Source organism: Penicillium macrosclerotiorum (assembly GCF_028827735.1).
Source record: "Penicillium macrosclerotiorum strain IBT 26536 chromosome Unknown utg000006l_segment0_segment0, whole genome shotgun sequence".
NCBI lineage: Eukaryota > Fungi > Ascomycota > Eurotiomycetes > Eurotiales > Aspergillaceae > Penicillium > Penicillium macrosclerotiorum.
Window position 1 is genome coordinate 1,844,617 of NW_026643085.1, and position 17,348 is coordinate 1,861,964.

A 17,348-nucleotide genomic window follows, 5' to 3' on the forward strand; every position below is an offset into this window, starting at 1 on the left:
TATCGGTATCCTCTTCACGAGGTACAGGTGGATATGCGGGAATCTCAGGTACATTTTCTTACCGTACCAATAGGCAACATAGAGATGACAGAGGGGAGAGGCGGATTGGATGGCCATTGTCCTCGCTTCTGGTTATAGCTTCACTTAGTCTCAAAAGAGTCAATAGCGGCGTCCCATACCTCATATTATTGCGCCACGTTCATACGTCGCCCACCTTTTTCCCCGCAGTTTGATGTCCAATCAACGGCCGCTTCAAGACAATGACTCCACGTGATCCGCCTTAAGATGAGCCTCGGGCAAACAGAACCCACAGACGGGCCCCTGAATTCAGGGCAGAATGGCACTAGGAGGATTGGAAGTTGCGAATGATAGTTCAATGAATTGCTTAAAAAAGGCCGACCAGTATAAAACGCCCCTGGTAGCATCACAGCCATACAGATAGCCTACATTCTGATTCCCAGGAAAAAGCCCCAGCGAGAACGGAAGGTTCAAGATATACAAAGAAGACAAAGATAAACGAACAAGCGAAGGGATCACCGAACCCTAGTAAAACATGAAGCCCCCAGAAGTTCCACCGAAAACTGGAGAGGGTGCAGCCGCGGGGTTCGGTCAATCAGACGTAGTGTCATAGCCGGGAAGGATGTCACTTCAGCCTGGGATTGTGTCAAACGAAGGAAACCACCAGGCAAGATCCTAGCTAGCATTCATGTCCTCAATTTCAAGAGGGATAATTGATGATGAGAGGGTTGCTCGAAAGAGATTCGTGAGGAACTTATGATTTCATTTTCGTGATGGCCTCAAAGGATGGGCTGCCGAACCTCGGCATACCCCACGGGGGGACCGCACGCCATCATAATGGATAGACAAAGGCAACGCGTGGGAAGATGCAAATGAAGAATAGATAATAGAGATAGTGTGACCAGCAAGCCATGCAAAGCTCATGATGGCCGCATGGACTCATCCACTCGACCACCTTTACTTTCAATCTCGGCAATGAGATTGTGGCGCTCCTGGAGTTTCAGATGAATAAACTCCACAGTCTTCTGAAGAACAATGCTTTCGCTGCGGCCTTGTCCCTCTAGTCCCGGTACCAATTCTGTCAGGCGATCAAAGCCTTCCCGAATGGCCGCACGACGCTTTTGTTCCGACGCGATATGATTGTTCTTCTTCTCCTGATCGGTCAGACGAGGCTTCTCTTTATCCTGACTCGAGATGGACTTGGATGCTGCAGTTGGCGTGGATGATGACCTGTCGTCATCGCCGTCGGGGTTCATCTTGCGCCGAGGTTGGAGGGGTTCGGAAGAATGAGGTGAGCTAGTAGAGGGCGGAGGTTCGGAATGACGCTATAAGAACGGAGGCTTGGATCTCGGGTGCAAGGGTTCTCTCTTCGTGGGTTTCGTGGGTGTCGCTCGGCTGGGAATCCAGGGTCGAAAAAAGGTCGAAACCGACAGTGCGGAGGCCGAGATGAGAGGAGGGTTGGAGAGGAAGGAAACCGATAGGGCCGATAAGGCCAATGCGGAGAAACCCAAGTCGGGAACTTGGGCCTTGGCAAGCTTCCAACGTCATAGAGAGGCTCCACCCTCTTTCCTGCTTCATCTTTTTTTCCCTCTTCAATCTGCGCAAGCATATGAAGAAGACTTTCTCCTACGCTGATCCCGCCAATTCAAGCATCCTCGTCAGAAATATCCATCCCTACGACCCCCGTACACACTCCCAGATCAGTGGCGATCCCAGCAGCTCCCATCGTGCCTTGTACAACTGTACCACCATGGCCCACGAGCCATTGCATGGATCATGCTCCTGTGGGCGCAACCAGTACAGAATCCAAATCCCTGATGATGTGACTGATCACGCTCAGGTGTACTTTGACAGCAGCAGAGACAATCGTAAGTCTATATCCGACTCTCGTGCGTACTATACAGCAGCGCTAATTAGTCACAAGGCCGGTTGCACGGGACACCATTAACGGCATGGCTGCGGGTGCCTCTTGATTGGTACCACTCGTATACTCTCTCTTTCTTCCCGGATGAAACCCATAGCTCTATCCGTCGCATTTTTACCCCCCATCATGCGCCACAGACACGGCGGATCTTCTGTGGGTTTTGCGGAACGCCACTGACTTTCTGGACTGAGGAGCCCGAAGAAGAGGCTAGTTTCATGTCGGTCTCGGTAGGTAGCTTATCGGGTGAAGATCAGCGAGCCTTGGAGGATCTAGAGCTCCTTCCAGAAGAGATTGATGATGCACCGCATCCTACCGAGCTATCCCACCCGTCTGATGCTGTATTAGCGCCAGACAATGCTCCTTCTTCCATTGTCGTTCCTTCTATTCAGAACACAGATAGCTCTCGAAGCTTTCGGCATGGTACCGCCGGTGGAATTCCTTGGTTTGAAGAGATGGTAGAAGGAAGTCGTTTGGGTCGTTTGATGCGCTCACGACGTGGTATGGGAATGAGTGACGATCAATCGACCTCAATAGAATGGGAGGTCAGCGAATGGGTGGATTATGGGAGTGAAGGGACTCCAATTGTCGATTCTGATTCTAATGGGCACGCTACTGGGAAACGAAAACGCGAGCAACATATCGATGCTTAGTCGCCTATTCGACGTTGCTGCCACCGCTTCAAAAACAGGGCATTATTGCGGTGTAGCGCTTGCATTATGCAGCATATGGGTAACTGAAAAATGCAAGAAAAATGAGCTGAGACCTTAATTCGACTTTCCTCCCTCGATTTTTTCATCGACCCTGTGGTCCATAGTATATAATGATTGCCATAATTCCATGAAGCTGTAGCGTCATGGGAATTAGTAAAACTGAGTCCCTCATGCGACACCGCGCTATTCCAAATGAGAATCTCATCAAAGAGTACCACGCGACTTTTGGCCTCCGCCCCTCAGCAGTATCCTCTGAATAGCTTCATGTTTCAAAGACTGTCCACCCGGTTCTATTCTGTGTTTCTCGGTTTGTCATCCGTAAAAGAATCAACGCATTACTCGCATTTATGGCGAGTTGACCGGCATTCATATCAACTTCATGCAACGAAAATCTCAATTCTTGAACAAGACCGACCGAGTTCTGTTTTTTTTTTGTGATGTATCCTTCAATGAATGTGCCCATTTCCATATAGGTTCACATCATTGTCCTGGAGAGTTCTGGTCAGAGCCGGCATACTATGTTCAACTCACGCCGACCCAGATTTGTGCGTGTAAGCCAGTCTGTGGGCATCAGATCTACTATGAGCGACCCGACTGGCCTGGCGGGCTACTCTCGCGAGCCTCATCCGCCACAGAGTGGCCGGGAAAGACCCACTCCCCGCCCTGCGTATTCCTCAATGCAAATGATATCTCTCGCTCATTCGTACTTAGCAACCACGCATTTCTTGGCTGTAAGCGCGTATGCAGAGACGATGATTCCATAGGATTTTTTTTTGTCTCCGCGTGGAGTGTTACAGCGTCTCAGGTAAAGCGGTCGTTGACACCTTGGTAGTGGCATTGAATGATGGCTCCTATGAAAGATCACTACTTCGTGGAAGCAACTGGCTAGGCTCTTCATTTTTTCCAACGATATTCCCCCTCTGGCTTGACAAATTCAGTCTAGTGTGTTGAATACTCAATCGACTGACATTAAAGATAGGGGCATGCTGCATTCAGCGCGGGGGGCCTAAATCCGCCCTTACCGACGCGTCGCAGAACTTTGGATGCCTAAGGCTATCATTTGAGTCCCAGCATCACAAGATTGCATGATTTCCGGTCTCCCTTCTGACAATTGGAGTATAATAAGATCAATATCAAGCCTTAAGATAATCTTCTGGTCTCAGATTTCTAGCGTCGCCGATACTGCCTTTGATGGGAGCTTCTTGGGCTTGAAAACAACTACCACAATGGCTATATGCAACTTGATTTTCTGCAAATCTCATGTCTGTGGTTTTTTTTCTTTTTCTACCGATCTGACAAATTCCGTTCAAAGTAATTGATAAAGGGACCCCCCTCTCTAGTTCCTTGCTTTAGAGTCGAGTCGAAGCTTAAAATGTAGATGCAAACCTTAAGAACACCTCGAGCTAGAATGGCCTCCCCTCGCTAATTCTAGTTTGGGCTTTATGCCTACCTCCCATTCATCCAGTATGACTGAACCCAGTCATGGACCATATATATCTAAACTATTAAAACTCACGGTGGCGATGATGATAATGGTTCTGGTGGCCTTGGTTCTCCGTGTCTGGGCTCGGTGGAAAACATATCGCCGTCTTTTGGTGGAGGATATACTTCTTCTTCTGGGTGCAGCCTGCTCCTACGGATACCAAGGCATTTTTATTTATGGTTTGATTGCCCGCCTCGCTCTTCTTTGGGATGGCACCTAATCAAATTGATCGCCTTAGACTTCACAGAAACAATGACGCCGGCTCCACCACATAAGCTTCTTCCACAAGATCGGAATAGAAAGGTCAGTTGAATCTTCCAACTGAATGCTGTCGATAGTACATTAACAGGGTTCCGATCCCCGCAGCGGTCTCAATTTGCCCAAGGAATGTTATTCGTCCTTTGTACTACACTGACCAAGATTTCGGTCCTGTGTTTCTATCGCCGTATATTCAAAGTTCCAGCATTTATTCGGATGAATTGGGTATTTATTGGGCTCTGCTCCTGTTATGGACTCATTGGGCTTATTTACCCGATCTTTCAATGTTCGCCCGGGAACTCCCACTGGTCTGTCTACGATACGTGTAACAACCCGCTGAAATTGGTCTTTATCACCGAAATTGAGAATATTATACTTGATCTGATGATTTTGATTCCCCCAATCTTCATGGTTCAGCGATTGAAGCTCTCTGTCGTAAAGCGAGCTGGCGTGACCGCAATTTTCTCACTAGGATTATTGTATGTACTTAAACTGGACAACCTATGGGACCATGATAGCCCGATGAAGGTATGGAGCAACTTACTGAGACTGACTCACAATCAGTGCCTGCATTATTTGTGCTTTAAGAGCATACTATACCTGGAATCCCACAACAGGAAAGATGCGTGAGTTTGCGAAATTTGTCCCCTTAATTTTCCTTTTATTTGGACTGATTGTGTCTATTGAAGGTGATTTGGAGGCCTCCATGGAGTGGACTGGAGTCGAACTGGGAGCAGCAATTATTTGCGCATGTTTGCCTACCTATGGGCCATTTCTTGGTGTATGCAGTCACATGATATCTAGGCTCAAATCGTGGTATATCTCACGGATTTCGAGCATGCATAATGCCCTGAAAGAATCATCCCAAAGTCAGAATCTAGAGACAATATCCTAATCGTGGAGGGTATTTTAATATGAATTTCACGGCGTCAATTTCATCGTCGTCTGAGACTGGGACAGAGGAACATGATTAGAAGATATCAAATATACATTAGGGAAAAAGCCAATTCTATATAGTTAGATGAGCCGCATACTCCAATACAAAATGCAACAGAAGAAGATTCAGCGGGAAAAGAACAAAAGAAATCAAGAATGTTTCAGAATTGTTTCAGAATTTCCTCTCTATCAATCCGCAAAGTTAGGGCTTCGTCCGATACTCGGAAGTATAGTCGGACAAAGCTGCTCCTTCACTTCCTGAAGATGGCTGCTGGCTTCGAACACGAAGAGTCAGGCCTACGCCAAGAAGAATGAAAACGACAGCAAACTCCTCGAGGACCGACATCACAAGCTGCACGGTGACATTGCCATCTAGCAAGCTGAATTTCGAGTCATGCAAGAACCAGATGCAGACCGCGTACATCAGACGCACGAAAATGAAGGGGCTCGCCAATGCCACAGCCAGAAGAGTACGCTTCTCGCCACGCTCAATGGAAGAGCGGCGTATTGACAGGATAGCGAGAAGGAGTACCATCACGACCCAGCAGACGATATACAAGATCATGCCGACCTTGACCTTGACGTCAGGGTGGGCCAGGCCTTCGGCGGTCATGTTGCTAGTGAGACCGGCAATGCTGAGAGCCATAGCCACGACGGTGAGTATACGAAATCCCCGGAAAGAAAGAGGAGGGAGGCAGGTCTTGCCGGTGGTGTTTTGGATGGACAGATTGCTGCAGGAGACAAAATTAGTATGTGAGGGTCCTCTTAGGATTCAAAAAGATACTTACGCTCGAGATAGAAGCCCGGAGCATGCCATCATTAAAGGAGACAGGCCAATCGAACTACAGATCGCTGACGCGATGTAGAGGCCGGTGGACCAGTGGTCAATTGTGGCTAGGTCGCAGCATGCGCCCACGATGCGCGTAAGGGCGAAGATGGTGAGGAAGAGAAAGCCGCTATTGGTGCGGAGGCCATGACGGGTGACGAGAAAGACGGAAAGAAACAATGATGGCACATAGATAATCAATTCGAGGATCGAGAGGCCATGGCGGTACGTGATGGTCATTTTTCGGGGTGAAACACTCTGTCGCTGGTGTAGAATGGAAGGGAATATGTTGATGTTGGAGATGCAGGGAATATATATAAATTGTCGAAAAGGCTATTTGCTGAGTATATCCGTTGCAAGAGACGTTGGAACTGCTCTTCTATATATTTTCTACATGCATCGTGCATACTCTTTTGGCAGAGATTTGGCAGACACCTGTGGCTGTGCTTCTGCAGTGGTGCTTGGTTCCATCGCGAAAGTGACTCCATTTGGACAAGCTTTGGCTTAAAGTCCTGGGGGCTCAACTATAGGGGGAAAACTGGCTCATCAGGCACCAGCCATCATTAGACCTATTAAAGACCGTTCTTTCTTACACCCGCAAATCCACCTCTTGAGTCCAACTACTTCTTTCCAAAACGCTTTCGCACTTTGCGGATTTTGGGCGCAGAGGATCGCAATGCATACCCCATTAGGTTAGCGCGGATCCACAACAGTGGACGCTAGACCGGAACAGGCGCATTCGGCGAGGTGCTGCGCCGCTTGCTCGGCACGTCCCGACTCTTATCAATCCATTCGACATCAACCTGGGCTTGAAAAAGGCCGGTCGAAGTCAGCTTGATTGATGAAAGCAACCCTTACAACAACATGGTTTACTGCGGAAAGCCCAGCAAAGGCTGTGGGCAGTGTCGGACTAGAAAGATTCGGTGCGACCAGGCCCGACCGGCTTGTTCCCAATGTGTTCGGGCCAAGCGGGACTGCCCCGGATATCGGGACCAGCTATCACTAATGTTCCGCGACGAGAGCAAATCAGTTGTGCAGAAAGCGGAGGCTAACACGTCTAATCCCTCGACTTCTCGCCATGCTTCTAACCAGAAAAGGCCACCAGGGCGTCTGAATCGCAACGTATCCCCAGATAGGACCTTGGCGCTTGAGCTTACGGCAGCGGTGGAACCGAGCAGCTTCGATTTTAACTTGGGTCCACTGCATAGCTATGCCTCGAAGCAGCTCTACCAGCTTCCAATGGAAATCCAACCACTCTTCGAACCGTCCAAGGAAGAGGCCATATCCTATTTTCTCCGCTCCAATGCGGTACCCGGTACCGTTTGGATGAGTGACTTTGTCACCAACTTCATCTCCCAGGCCGGTGGCTCGGCCAGTGCGAAGGCCATGCAATCCAGTATAATAGCTGTGGCGTCCGCTATGTTATGCCGAGTTCGGAAAATCACCTCTTTGGCACGCACAGCACAGGATGAATACGTATTGGCGCTTAAACTCCTCAACGCGGCCCTTGCCGATGTGGAGGAGGCCAAATCAAATCAAACCCTGGGGGCAGTCGTTCTGCTTGCCATTTATGAAGTAAGACGTTATTTTTGCCAAGCCCATTCTCTGTCCCGGTTCTGCTGCAAGAGAAAAAGGTGGAGGGATTCCCGAGAATGCATGATCTGACCATTGGCCACTGGCCACTGTTCCTCATTAGGTAGTCACTTCGAGATCCCCACAAGATATCGATCTCTGGACTAATCACATCACGGGTGCAACTGCTCTGCTCGACTTGAGGGGCACCGATCAGCTTAAAACTGAAGTCGGCCTCCGTCTTTTTCTACATCTGCGATATCAAGTTGTACGATTCCCTCTCTCAACTCTGTGTATTTACCTGGCCACCGTCACGCAAGCTAATTCACCATGTCTACTCAGATCATCAGCTGCATCCAACGGGACTCTCGAGTCCCCAATTCATTATTAGAGTGTACCAAATTCGCCATGTTCTTGCGGCCAGGTGAGGCACATAGCAATCGCCTCATCATCATCATCGGCCGGCTGTCGAACCTTCGGGCGGATATGGAGGCAAAGATATTAACGGACGAAGGAGAAATCATTGCTGCAGCATCCAGCATCGAGGCCGATCTGATTGGCTGGCTGGCCGCCCTCCCCCCGAATTCACCTACGAGACCCATACCAAGTCACCTTACGATTTCATGTTCCAAGAACGATGCCGCGGGTTGGCCCCTTACGATGACCAATACCATAATTATCCTAATCTCTGGGTCACCAGCACCTGGAACCAATACCGGTGTGCCCGGATCCTCGTCAGCGAGATCATTCTCTCGCATATCTGGAAGATGTCCAACTCTTCCTCACCTGGGGCCCGGTCCGACGAGCTGCGGCTGCACTGCAAAGCCCTACGTGCTACGATGCGCCGCCTCGCGGTCGATATCTGCCGCAGTGTGCCCTATCATCTGGGTGCGACCCAAAAAGACGGGTCTCCTCACTTCCCACCCCCGGAGAGCTACATCGGCGGGCTGATGCTGCTCTGGCCACTGTTCTTGGCTGGCATCACAGAGAATGCTGGCCATGCGCTACGCCGTTGGGTGGTGCAGTGCCTGAAGATGGTGGGTCATTCGTATGGGTTTGACCAGGCTCTTGCCTTGATGGATATTGTGGCGTATAACCCGGGTATGATCCATTCTGTGATCGACGAGGAGAAGCAAGACCCCGTGGTCGAGGAGCAGTCTGCCTCGCCGTCGGCGTCGCCCGCGAGCAAGCCCACGTCCCTTCTTGACCTCGACATCCGATATATTCCTACCTCGACGGATGCGAATCCTTGATGGCAGCGATTTATTGCCCGTTCGGCTCTGCCCCCCCTTTTGACCAGTTTCATTTTCCCCTTAGGTCCTTTGGGTTTCTTGTATTTAATTCCTTCGGTGCTTGTATAGTTTCTACCCTCTGCGCCCGGGCGCGAGGCTGTGACGGACTCTCGACGGACTCCTGGGGATGGCGCGGTAGAGAGTTGCTCGGACAGCATAACGATCATGACCACTTCCCCCCTCCTCTTAATGACGTCAAATATCTTCTGTGTCTCTATGGAACACCTTTCACAAGATTTGTTTCGAATTAAATTTCATGTGCGTCCAGGCACTGCTACCCTACCTCGATCTGGATTGGGCGCTCTGCGAGCAAGAGACCGGGATTTGAATCCTTCGGCGAGCAAGAGGGACAGAATAAAGAAAGCCAAAACAAGGGGGGAAGGAGGGGACCTGTGCAATCAGCCTCCTCTTATTGAAAATTCCATCTAAGGAGAAAATTTGTTTTCTGCCCCCGAGCTTGAAGTTATACCAGTCTGTAGATGGAGCCATTGTTGGTTCTATTTTTACCTCCAGTCTGATTTTTCGTCCTTCCTCCTGCCCTTCTAGAAGGCACAACACGACACCGCCGGTTTGTTTCCCTGGGGCTTCGGCTGGGATCGACCCACTCGGTTCGGGTTGTTGGATCCTCCCACGATCGTGGCACTTGTAGTTTCATTGTTTATCTGGAGTCTGGGTGGGTGCCGGCCCCAGCGAAAAAGGGAGTTGGGGCGCAGAACTGGGCGATAATAAGGCATATAATAAGGCATAAAGACGTCGGGCTCCTCGGCCATGATCCTTTCAAATCCTTCGAGTTCTTTCGGCGACTCCGCCAGCTAGTAGTCCGCCTCGCCCCAATTGGCTCTCCGGGCTCTTGGGGCTCGCGTTTTGCTCTCCTTCACGGGGGTGTCATGCTAAACCCTGGTGATGACCCAAGGGAGAGGCTCTCGTTGTATTTCATTGTTCCAATACGACATCATATGCTAGTCATCACGTCGCGACGTTTGATCGTCTCCTCCCCTGAATTTTTCTATAATGATTGGTCAATGGCTTGCGACAGGGGGATGCGTGCGTCTGCGATTCGCCTGGTTGGAGTGGGGCGGTGCTGGAGGGTGGTTTGAAGGGGCTTCGGGGGGGGGGTTAGCGGGGCTTTGGGTGCTCAGCCCTGCGGCGAAGCTTGACCCCAACACTCGCATCCTCCGCCACCGCCGGCTCTTTGGTAGGCGCATTGTTGCTCTTCTTTGCTGGCAAAACCCTTTCTTTCCAAGAGCCCCTTCCAAAGTTCCCAAACCCTATTTCTCTTGACCGATTCTGGCTAGCCCTAGCCAGGCGATCCATTGTCTCCGCTAGATGACTCCATCAGGGACCCCCCCTCCTTTCATTATGTACATAGCCCCTCCTGTCCCAATGACCCAGGATCGGGCCAAATCTGCCTTGAGGGAGCGCGTAGATGGCGCTACCCCGCTTGTTAGTCCCTTTTGGAGGGGTGCCATAGGGCGATTCTTTGACTTGTCATGCTGGCGGTTGGGCGGTTGACTGGGCTGCGCAGGCTTTGAGCCCTTTCCAACAGCGTGAAACCCGCCTTACCGAGCCCTGTGCAGACTCGGGTTCGAAGGATCCAACAGGGCCGTTATGCCGGTATAAGAAGAGCGCTTTCCCTTTCGAGAAGGTATCTCTCCCCATAATCGACACCATCCGTCTCCAAGGCCCGCGACCTAGGATCTTCGATCGACCATCTCCATCGCCTCCCTCCTCGCTATAGTCGCTAACCTACGCTCCGCGATCTACGATCTACGATCCCTGGATACTCTCCAAAGTCTACGCGATCTGACTTTGACAAGCTAGGCCAGCTAGACAAGCTACCACGGACTAGAGGAACCTTATAGACATGTTATAGGTATCCAATAGATCCCTCTCGACCTCATTGCATCGGACTTGCATCATCCAGAATCAACCGGATTATCCAACCAGACTAGAGAGACGAGCATCCAAGCGCACTTCGCTTCCTCCCCGTCCATCTCTTTCGCCATGCCCTTCTTGGAGAAGACATGTCCACCACCACTGTGGTCGTCCTTCCCCACCAGCCGCCTAAGTAGCCATCAGACCCGTGAGTCTGCCCGGGCCATCACTCCAGGTTGCCCGTCTGCGCCTCCATCGCCGCCGGCAGCCATCCCGACCATCATCACGCCCACGATGGGAAACTCTCAGTCCAAACCCCCCCGCCGCCACAGCTCCTTCCTGGGCTCCATCCGTCGCTCGCTCTCTCGCTCCTCCACCAAATCGACGAAGTCCTCCAAGTCCTCCAAGCGAGCCTCCGGTATCAGCCTGTGGGACCCTCCCGCCTACGACTCCCTGCACTGGACAGCCCCCAACACCTCAGACGGCTCCCTCGGCGAGAACGACTCGCGCTACGCCTTTCTGAAGGACTTCGACACGATTTTCCTTGTCGACGACAGCTCCAGCATGAGTGGTGCCCGCTGGCGCGAAGCCGAAGCCGCCATCGCCGCCATCGCTCCCATCTGCACCCAGCACGACGCCGACGGCATCGACATCTACTTCCTCAATCACCGGCGGGCTGGTATGGACACCCAGACCGGCGCCTATAAAAACGTCACCACCGCCGCCACCGTCCAGAACATCTTCCGCAGCGTGATGCCGCGCGGGTCCACCCCCGTCGGCCGCCGCCTCCTCGAGATCCTGACGCCTTACCTGCGCCGCGTGGAGCGAATGCAAGCCGCTGCGGAGTATCCACTGCCGGATCCGTCCATGTACGTCAAACCGGTCAACATCATCGTCATCACGGACGGCGAGTTCACAGATGATGCCGAGAGTGTGATCGTGCAGGTGGCGCGGCAGTTGGACGGGCCCCGGTGTGCGGCGCTGCCGTGGCAGGTCGGCATTCAGCTCTTCCAGATCGGAGACGACGAAGACGTGCGCCGATATCTGCAGGAGCTAGACGATGATCTTGGGAAATGGTGCCAAGACGAGAAAATGCGGGATATCGTCGATACCGTGCCCTGGCAGGGGAAGTTTGGCGGGGGCTTGGATGCCGATGGCATCTTGAAGTGTGTTCTGGGGGCGGTCAATAAGAAGTATGACCGACGACGGATTTAGAGAGAGCGCGCACTCTCTCTTTCTCTTTCTCTCTTGTTTTTCTTTTCTTTCTTTTCTTTTCTTTCTTTCTTCTTGTACATTTTATCTTTATTTCCTGTCTGATTTTCCAATTGTGTCGTAATTCGGATTCATTGGGGGTGGGGGCTTTTGTTTTCTTGCGAGGTTGCTTTGTTTTCGGGATTGCTGGGTTCTCACGAATGATGACATGTCAGGGTTCAGGGAGTTTTGGATTGGGCATTGAAACTGGTGTTTTGGGTTGGGCATGTCCTGGGGTTGTTTTCATAGGTCTTTTTGGTTTCGAAGGTTGCATTTTGAGTGTTTAGGGATTCGGGCTCTCCATGAGAGCAATTGTAAACACCGTCAATGACCACTCGGAACATGCTTCCTTTCTACTCGCTTCTTCACCGCTTCAATTCTCCCCTTTCTCGTTTCTCGTTGCACCTCGTATTCCCTGTCACCATAAGCCCAGCCCTCGCGACACGACGACGATGCCCACATCTTTGCAGCACCTCCAGCTCCAGCTCTCGTAGCAGCTGAAACGTGAAACCGACCTATCACCTGCAGACGCCATCAAATTTCAGAAGCCGCCGGGGTGGAGAGCCCGCCCCTCCAGGCACACCAATCAAGACGCGCCCGCAGACACTTGGCATCCGTCAAGGCTTCAAGGGGAGAAGGTCCACTAGGACCACTGGATTCCACCGGCCCTTGCTGAGGGGGGCTTCGTACTGGGATTTGACTGGATCCAAGCTGATGACTTGCAGGGGTACTTCATGGTCTGAGCACTCCGATCACATACACTATTTAGTATCTGCCTTCAATAGGTCCGTCAAATCATATCCGCGGGCTCCATCGGCTGCCCCCCGTCGCCCAACGGGGACGCGGTGCCTTGCAGCGTGGAGATCGACGAACCACGGAACGGAAGGGGGACAAGTTCGCCAGCCACCGAAGATGATAATCTGCCATGACTTAGGGAAAATCATGGTGATGAGCTCTTGGGAGGATGGTGATTCGGCGATGACTCTGTGAATGGCTCTGCCTGATCCAGCCGGTCTCCCCCAACCGACTCTATGCAGTCCCGCATATCCGTTAGGCTGGTCGGAGCTGCTCTGGCTCATCGCAACCCTGTTGACCTATTTCCCTGATTCGCCCGGCTCGATTGACCGCTACAGTAGTAGGGACTTGTTGAACGCCCCCCTGCTCCACCTCCGTCTGCTCCGATCACCTATTTTTCTTTCCCGTGGATCGGCATTGAAATATCATCATCGAATTCCCCGCAGCGCCGATCATCGCCCACGCAAAAAAACCTCCCGGATTCTTCTCCTCTCCTCTTCTCTCTCGACGATATACTATTCCAATCTGCCTCCCTCACCAATCCGATCACCCACGAGACCGATCAAATAAAACCAAATAACCAATCTCCAACTCGCCCCCGAACAGCCACCTCACCAACCCAACCCGGTCGTCGAAGCGCCGGGGCCGTGGACACAGGAACCGTGCCGGCGCTTCGTGGTGAACCCCTCCCGCCCGATTGGCCACTCTTGTCGCTCTGCAGTGTGCCTGGATCATACGCCTAGAAATAGCCCAACGGCATCTTGCAATTCCTCAAGCATTTCCTCGACTCCGTTTCGCCATCCTCCCCCGGGCCAAACCCCCAATTTCCCCCTCGTGTCAGGTTCCACTTCGGGCTATATGGGACGCTGATTGCTCTCCTTTTCCAAACTGAAACGAATCCAGTACCACTGTCTTATTCTTGGACCTGTCACTGGCCTTTCTGAAACAGGCACAGCGCTGCAGGGCTGCGCGTCGGCTGTTCGAGGTAATTATAGAAACGCCTCTTGTTTATTGTCTAGGCTGCCTTCTCGACGCTGCGTCTATCTGCAGTTTTATATTAGCTCTAAGGTCTTGCTGATATCTCCAAGTTGGTTTTTTTTTTTGGTTGTTGGCTTGCTCAAATCCTCGACTGGTCGTGTTTTTCTTTCTTTTTGTCGCTGCTCCTTGCATTTTTTTTGGGCATTTAATTGTGTATTATATTGGCGGGGTTTGCGTCTTGTTTGATTTCTGCGTCCCTTCGTTGTAAGCATTCTGTTGATTTTGCATCGCCCTGATTGTGCTATTGACTGGCTTTGCATCAGCCTGTTTCTCTATTGCATCTGCGGGCTTGTTCAGCTTTGCTTTTGATTTTGCTTCTTTCTGGAGATCTCTTTTTCTTTTATATCGAGCGCTGGCGGCCTTGCGATGACATCAACCACCCTGATGACTTTCTTGCTGTGAGTGGACCCTCATCGTCCCACCCCGACTTAAATGCGATCAACTAAGTACTAATACCGATATAGGGTAACAAACCCCGAGATCCGCTCGGTGAAGCTGCTTGGATCATGGGACAACTTCTCCAGGCCCTATGCGATGGAGAGAGATAAGCGTGTCGGCCCGGGTCACTGGCGTGGATGCCATACTTTTACGGATATCATCGGCGATGGACCCCCGGGTGATAAAGTCCAATGGCGTTCTGGGGGTCTGAAGATGGGACAGACTTATTGGTATTATGTAAGTTCGCTCGTGTCTCCCCTCTCGAGCCACCATGCTAACTGAAATAGTATCTGTTAGATGAGGACGTGGAATACTTTAATCAAGCGGAGCCCGTCACCACTAAATGCCCTCTGCTTCCAGGGCAGCCGGTGAATGTGCTGAACGTGCCTATCATATTGCCGGACAGTCGGTCTCATGTTCGTTCGAACAGCAATAGCTCGCAGAAGTCCGAACACCGTACGATGAACCCGGAAGACAAGTTCATGAACCCGCGGAAGCCGCCAAAGCCAAACCTAGCGCGCCTTCAGACCTCCGTGCCTCATGCCACTACTTCCAATCCGAGCAGCATCTCTCCCATTAATGGGATAGTTCATCGCAGTGCGTCTCAACCGAATAGTGCCACGCGCAGATATCACTCAAAGGATGCACGCTCCGTCTCTCCTCCCCGGTCCCGGGCACTTCGCCCTGCCTTCCGACCTGTCCAGGAGGTCGAAAAACACACCTGGGTAGAGATGCCTTCAAGGTCCAACACTGTTAATGGAGTACTGCAGCAGCGGAATGCTGCCACTACTCAGCACCGCAATCTTCCTGGAATTAGCATCAACACAGGCGCCGTATCTTCTGTACAGCACCAGCCCGAAATGCCTGCATCGACAATCCAATCTCGTCGCGCACTCAAGGCCAATGGAGGAGATGGCCCACAAGCCCGAAACCTTCTGACAGTGCAGACACGGCCCCATCACCGTAAGCCCAGCGCATCGCGCGGTGCTGCGGCTGGACCCACTTTGGGAACTGTCGATGAAACGCAGGCACTTCGAGAGGCTCTGACGCTGGCGACCTCTGGGGATATTACACCCAAGGGAGTCGATGTCCACGAGAAGAGGCTTCCTACCCTCCCCAACACACCTTCCTCCGTGATGGATGAAGCCGTGCGTGCTATCGACGAGCGAGATAAGGCGATGGATGCGGAAGTAATGCAGAGCCATTTCTCCAGCTTCACCACCACAACAGCTGATGACTCCACAAACTCGCGATTCATCGTTGAACGCAGCCGCTTCTCGGAGTGGAGCACTGATACTGATACCGAGACGGAGGACAACTCGCCCGAGTCCATGATATCCGGCTCCACATTTGATCAGGAATCCCACGAGTCCTCAGCAGAGGACGACTGGAAAACGCCCGATCTCTCCCAGGCCAACGACGCCGCAACCAACACTGACCCCAACACGCCCCATCTCACCGTCCACTCGAAACCCTCCTCCCCCAACTCCTCCGCTGGCGACATCCTTCCCTGGAACATGGGCATGGCCGTCCCCGAACTCACCCTCTCCCTCTCTTCCCCGGGCCTAGGGATCGACCACATGGCCGAAGTCGAAAGCAACCCCAAACGCCACGCTGCCCTTTTCAGCGCTCTCGAGTCGATGGAAGCCCTCTCGCTCTCGCAAAGCCGTGACGGCTCACCCATTCTTCTCCCAGAGCTGCAGCGGCTGTCTGACACCGATCGTAGTGATACGACCAGTCGGGAATTGCGAGAGCGCCTTAGCAACGCGTCACTCCGCGGCAAGAACACCATGCAGGAGCTGATGGACGAGCTGAGCTACTTGAAGAACATGATCCAGGCTGAGATGGACGGAGAGCCATTTTAGGGGGCAGTTTATCTCCTCCTATGTAGCTTTTTTTCATTTACTTTTTACTTTTTTCCTGCCGCGCTGGCTCGCGGGGGTAAAATGGCTTTGTATTATATAAGATAGATTAGAGGTGTTATGGAGCGCTGTCCGATCGCTATAACAGATATACGAGTTTATCAAGAACGATTAATCAAGTTCTTCTTCCCCTTTTCAAATAAACACTATTTGAGTGGAGTAGCTGTTCGACGAGAGCATTTTCCTTTGTCCATGGGCCCGGGAGTTGGCGTCAGGATCTCGCACTGAGACAAAGCGCCGGGATGGAAATCTAGCCAATCGGTTGGGCTTATTTTGTGAAAGAAATGATGGTGATGACCGCTCTTTGTTGGTTAGCACTTAAGTGGCGATGACTGCCTCCCTGAAATACCAACCTTTCTCCCATTAGCGCGCGCGAAGGTAGAACACCAACTATCTAACATGATGTCTTGTGTTGTAAGGACCGCATATATTTACCATTCATCGCAGGGCGCTTTGTCCTCTTGTGTCTTTTGATTCTTTGGGTCGGTAGACGGGCGCTTATCATATCATATGCCCAAATCGTGACTTGGACTTTTGGGTGTGCTAGTTGAGAAAAAGCTCACTTGACGAAAATCTTCCATCTTCCTAAGTTGATAAAGGTTTGTTGGGTGACAGGGTTTCTTTGAAAAGGGGAAGTAGACTTCAAGTGTGCCTTTTGTTGGATATCCATTCTGTCTTCCCCATCTTCCTACAGTGCTGATCATCAGGTAGGTACCAGTCTGGCCGACCAGTCAATATTCCATAGTACCAGGCTAATTCTTTGCTATAGTATCTGGTACTATGCCTCACTACGCCTCCCTTGACATGATAGTCCAAACATCCCGAGAAAATAATCCTACAACGACTTCAACTTCTCGTGATGCCGATATCCAATATTTGAAGGATAGATTGAAAGCCGAGAGCGAGGCTTATTCAAGAGCGTTCAACAGACATCTGGATTCTACCCGTATATTTGATGAGGCAACTGCCATGTATCAAAAGGCCACAGAGGCTTGGGGAGAAGCTGAGAG

At 51.5% G+C, this 17,348-nt stretch overlaps 6 protein-coding genes across 6 annotated transcripts; 4 read left to right on the forward strand and 2 right to left on the reverse strand.

The window, feature by feature from the left end:
- Nucleotides 1-938: 938 nt before the first annotated feature.
- Nucleotides 939-1,274, reverse strand: N7462_005948 (uncharacterized protein; the record flags this gene model as incomplete). Its single annotated transcript, XM_057077666.1, has 1 exon — nt 939-1,274. One exon carries the CDS (start codon nt 1,272-1,274, stop codon nt 939-941), a length of 336 nt encoding a protein of 111 aa, XP_056933246.1.
- Nucleotides 1,275-1,768: 494 nt separating this feature from the next.
- Nucleotides 1,769-2,592, forward strand: N7462_005949 (uncharacterized protein; the record flags this gene model as incomplete). The annotated part of the gene is made up of 2 exons (XM_057077667.1): nt 1,769-1,886; nt 1,943-2,592. The coding sequence occupies 2 exons, from the start codon at nt 1,769-1,771 to the stop codon at nt 2,590-2,592; spliced, it is 768 nt and encodes a 255-aa protein (XP_056933247.1).
- A 2,939-nt stretch (nt 2,593-5,531) lies between these two features.
- On the reverse strand, nt 5,532-6,395 carry N7462_005950 (uncharacterized protein; the record flags this gene model as incomplete). Its single annotated transcript, XM_057077668.1, has 2 exons — nt 5,532-6,060; nt 6,118-6,395. 2 exons carry the CDS (start codon nt 6,393-6,395, stop codon nt 5,532-5,534), a joined length of 807 nt encoding a protein of 268 aa, XP_056933248.1.
- A 624-nt stretch (nt 6,396-7,019) lies between these two features.
- N7462_005951 (Zn(II)2Cys6 transcription factor) lies at nt 7,020-8,980 on the forward strand (the record flags this gene model as incomplete). Its single annotated transcript, XM_057077669.1, has 4 exons — nt 7,020-7,730; nt 7,852-7,995; nt 8,070-8,447; nt 8,471-8,980. 4 exons carry the CDS (start codon nt 7,020-7,022, stop codon nt 8,978-8,980), a joined length of 1,743 nt encoding a protein of 580 aa, XP_056933249.1.
- Nucleotides 8,981-11,023: 2,043 nt separating this feature from the next.
- Nucleotides 11,024-12,109, forward strand: N7462_005952 (uncharacterized protein; the record flags this gene model as incomplete). Its single annotated transcript, XM_057077670.1, has 1 exon — nt 11,024-12,109. The coding sequence occupies one exon, from the start codon at nt 11,024-11,026 to the stop codon at nt 12,107-12,109; it is 1,086 nt and encodes a 361-aa protein (XP_056933250.1).
- Nucleotides 12,110-14,344: 2,235 nt separating this feature from the next.
- Nucleotides 14,345-16,281, forward strand: N7462_005953 (uncharacterized protein; the record flags this gene model as incomplete). The annotated part of the gene is made up of 3 exons (XM_057077671.1): nt 14,345-14,376; nt 14,443-14,653; nt 14,704-16,281. The coding sequence occupies 3 exons, from the start codon at nt 14,345-14,347 to the stop codon at nt 16,279-16,281; spliced, it is 1,821 nt and encodes a 606-aa protein (XP_056933251.1).
- Nucleotides 16,282-17,348: the final 1,067 nt, after the last annotated feature.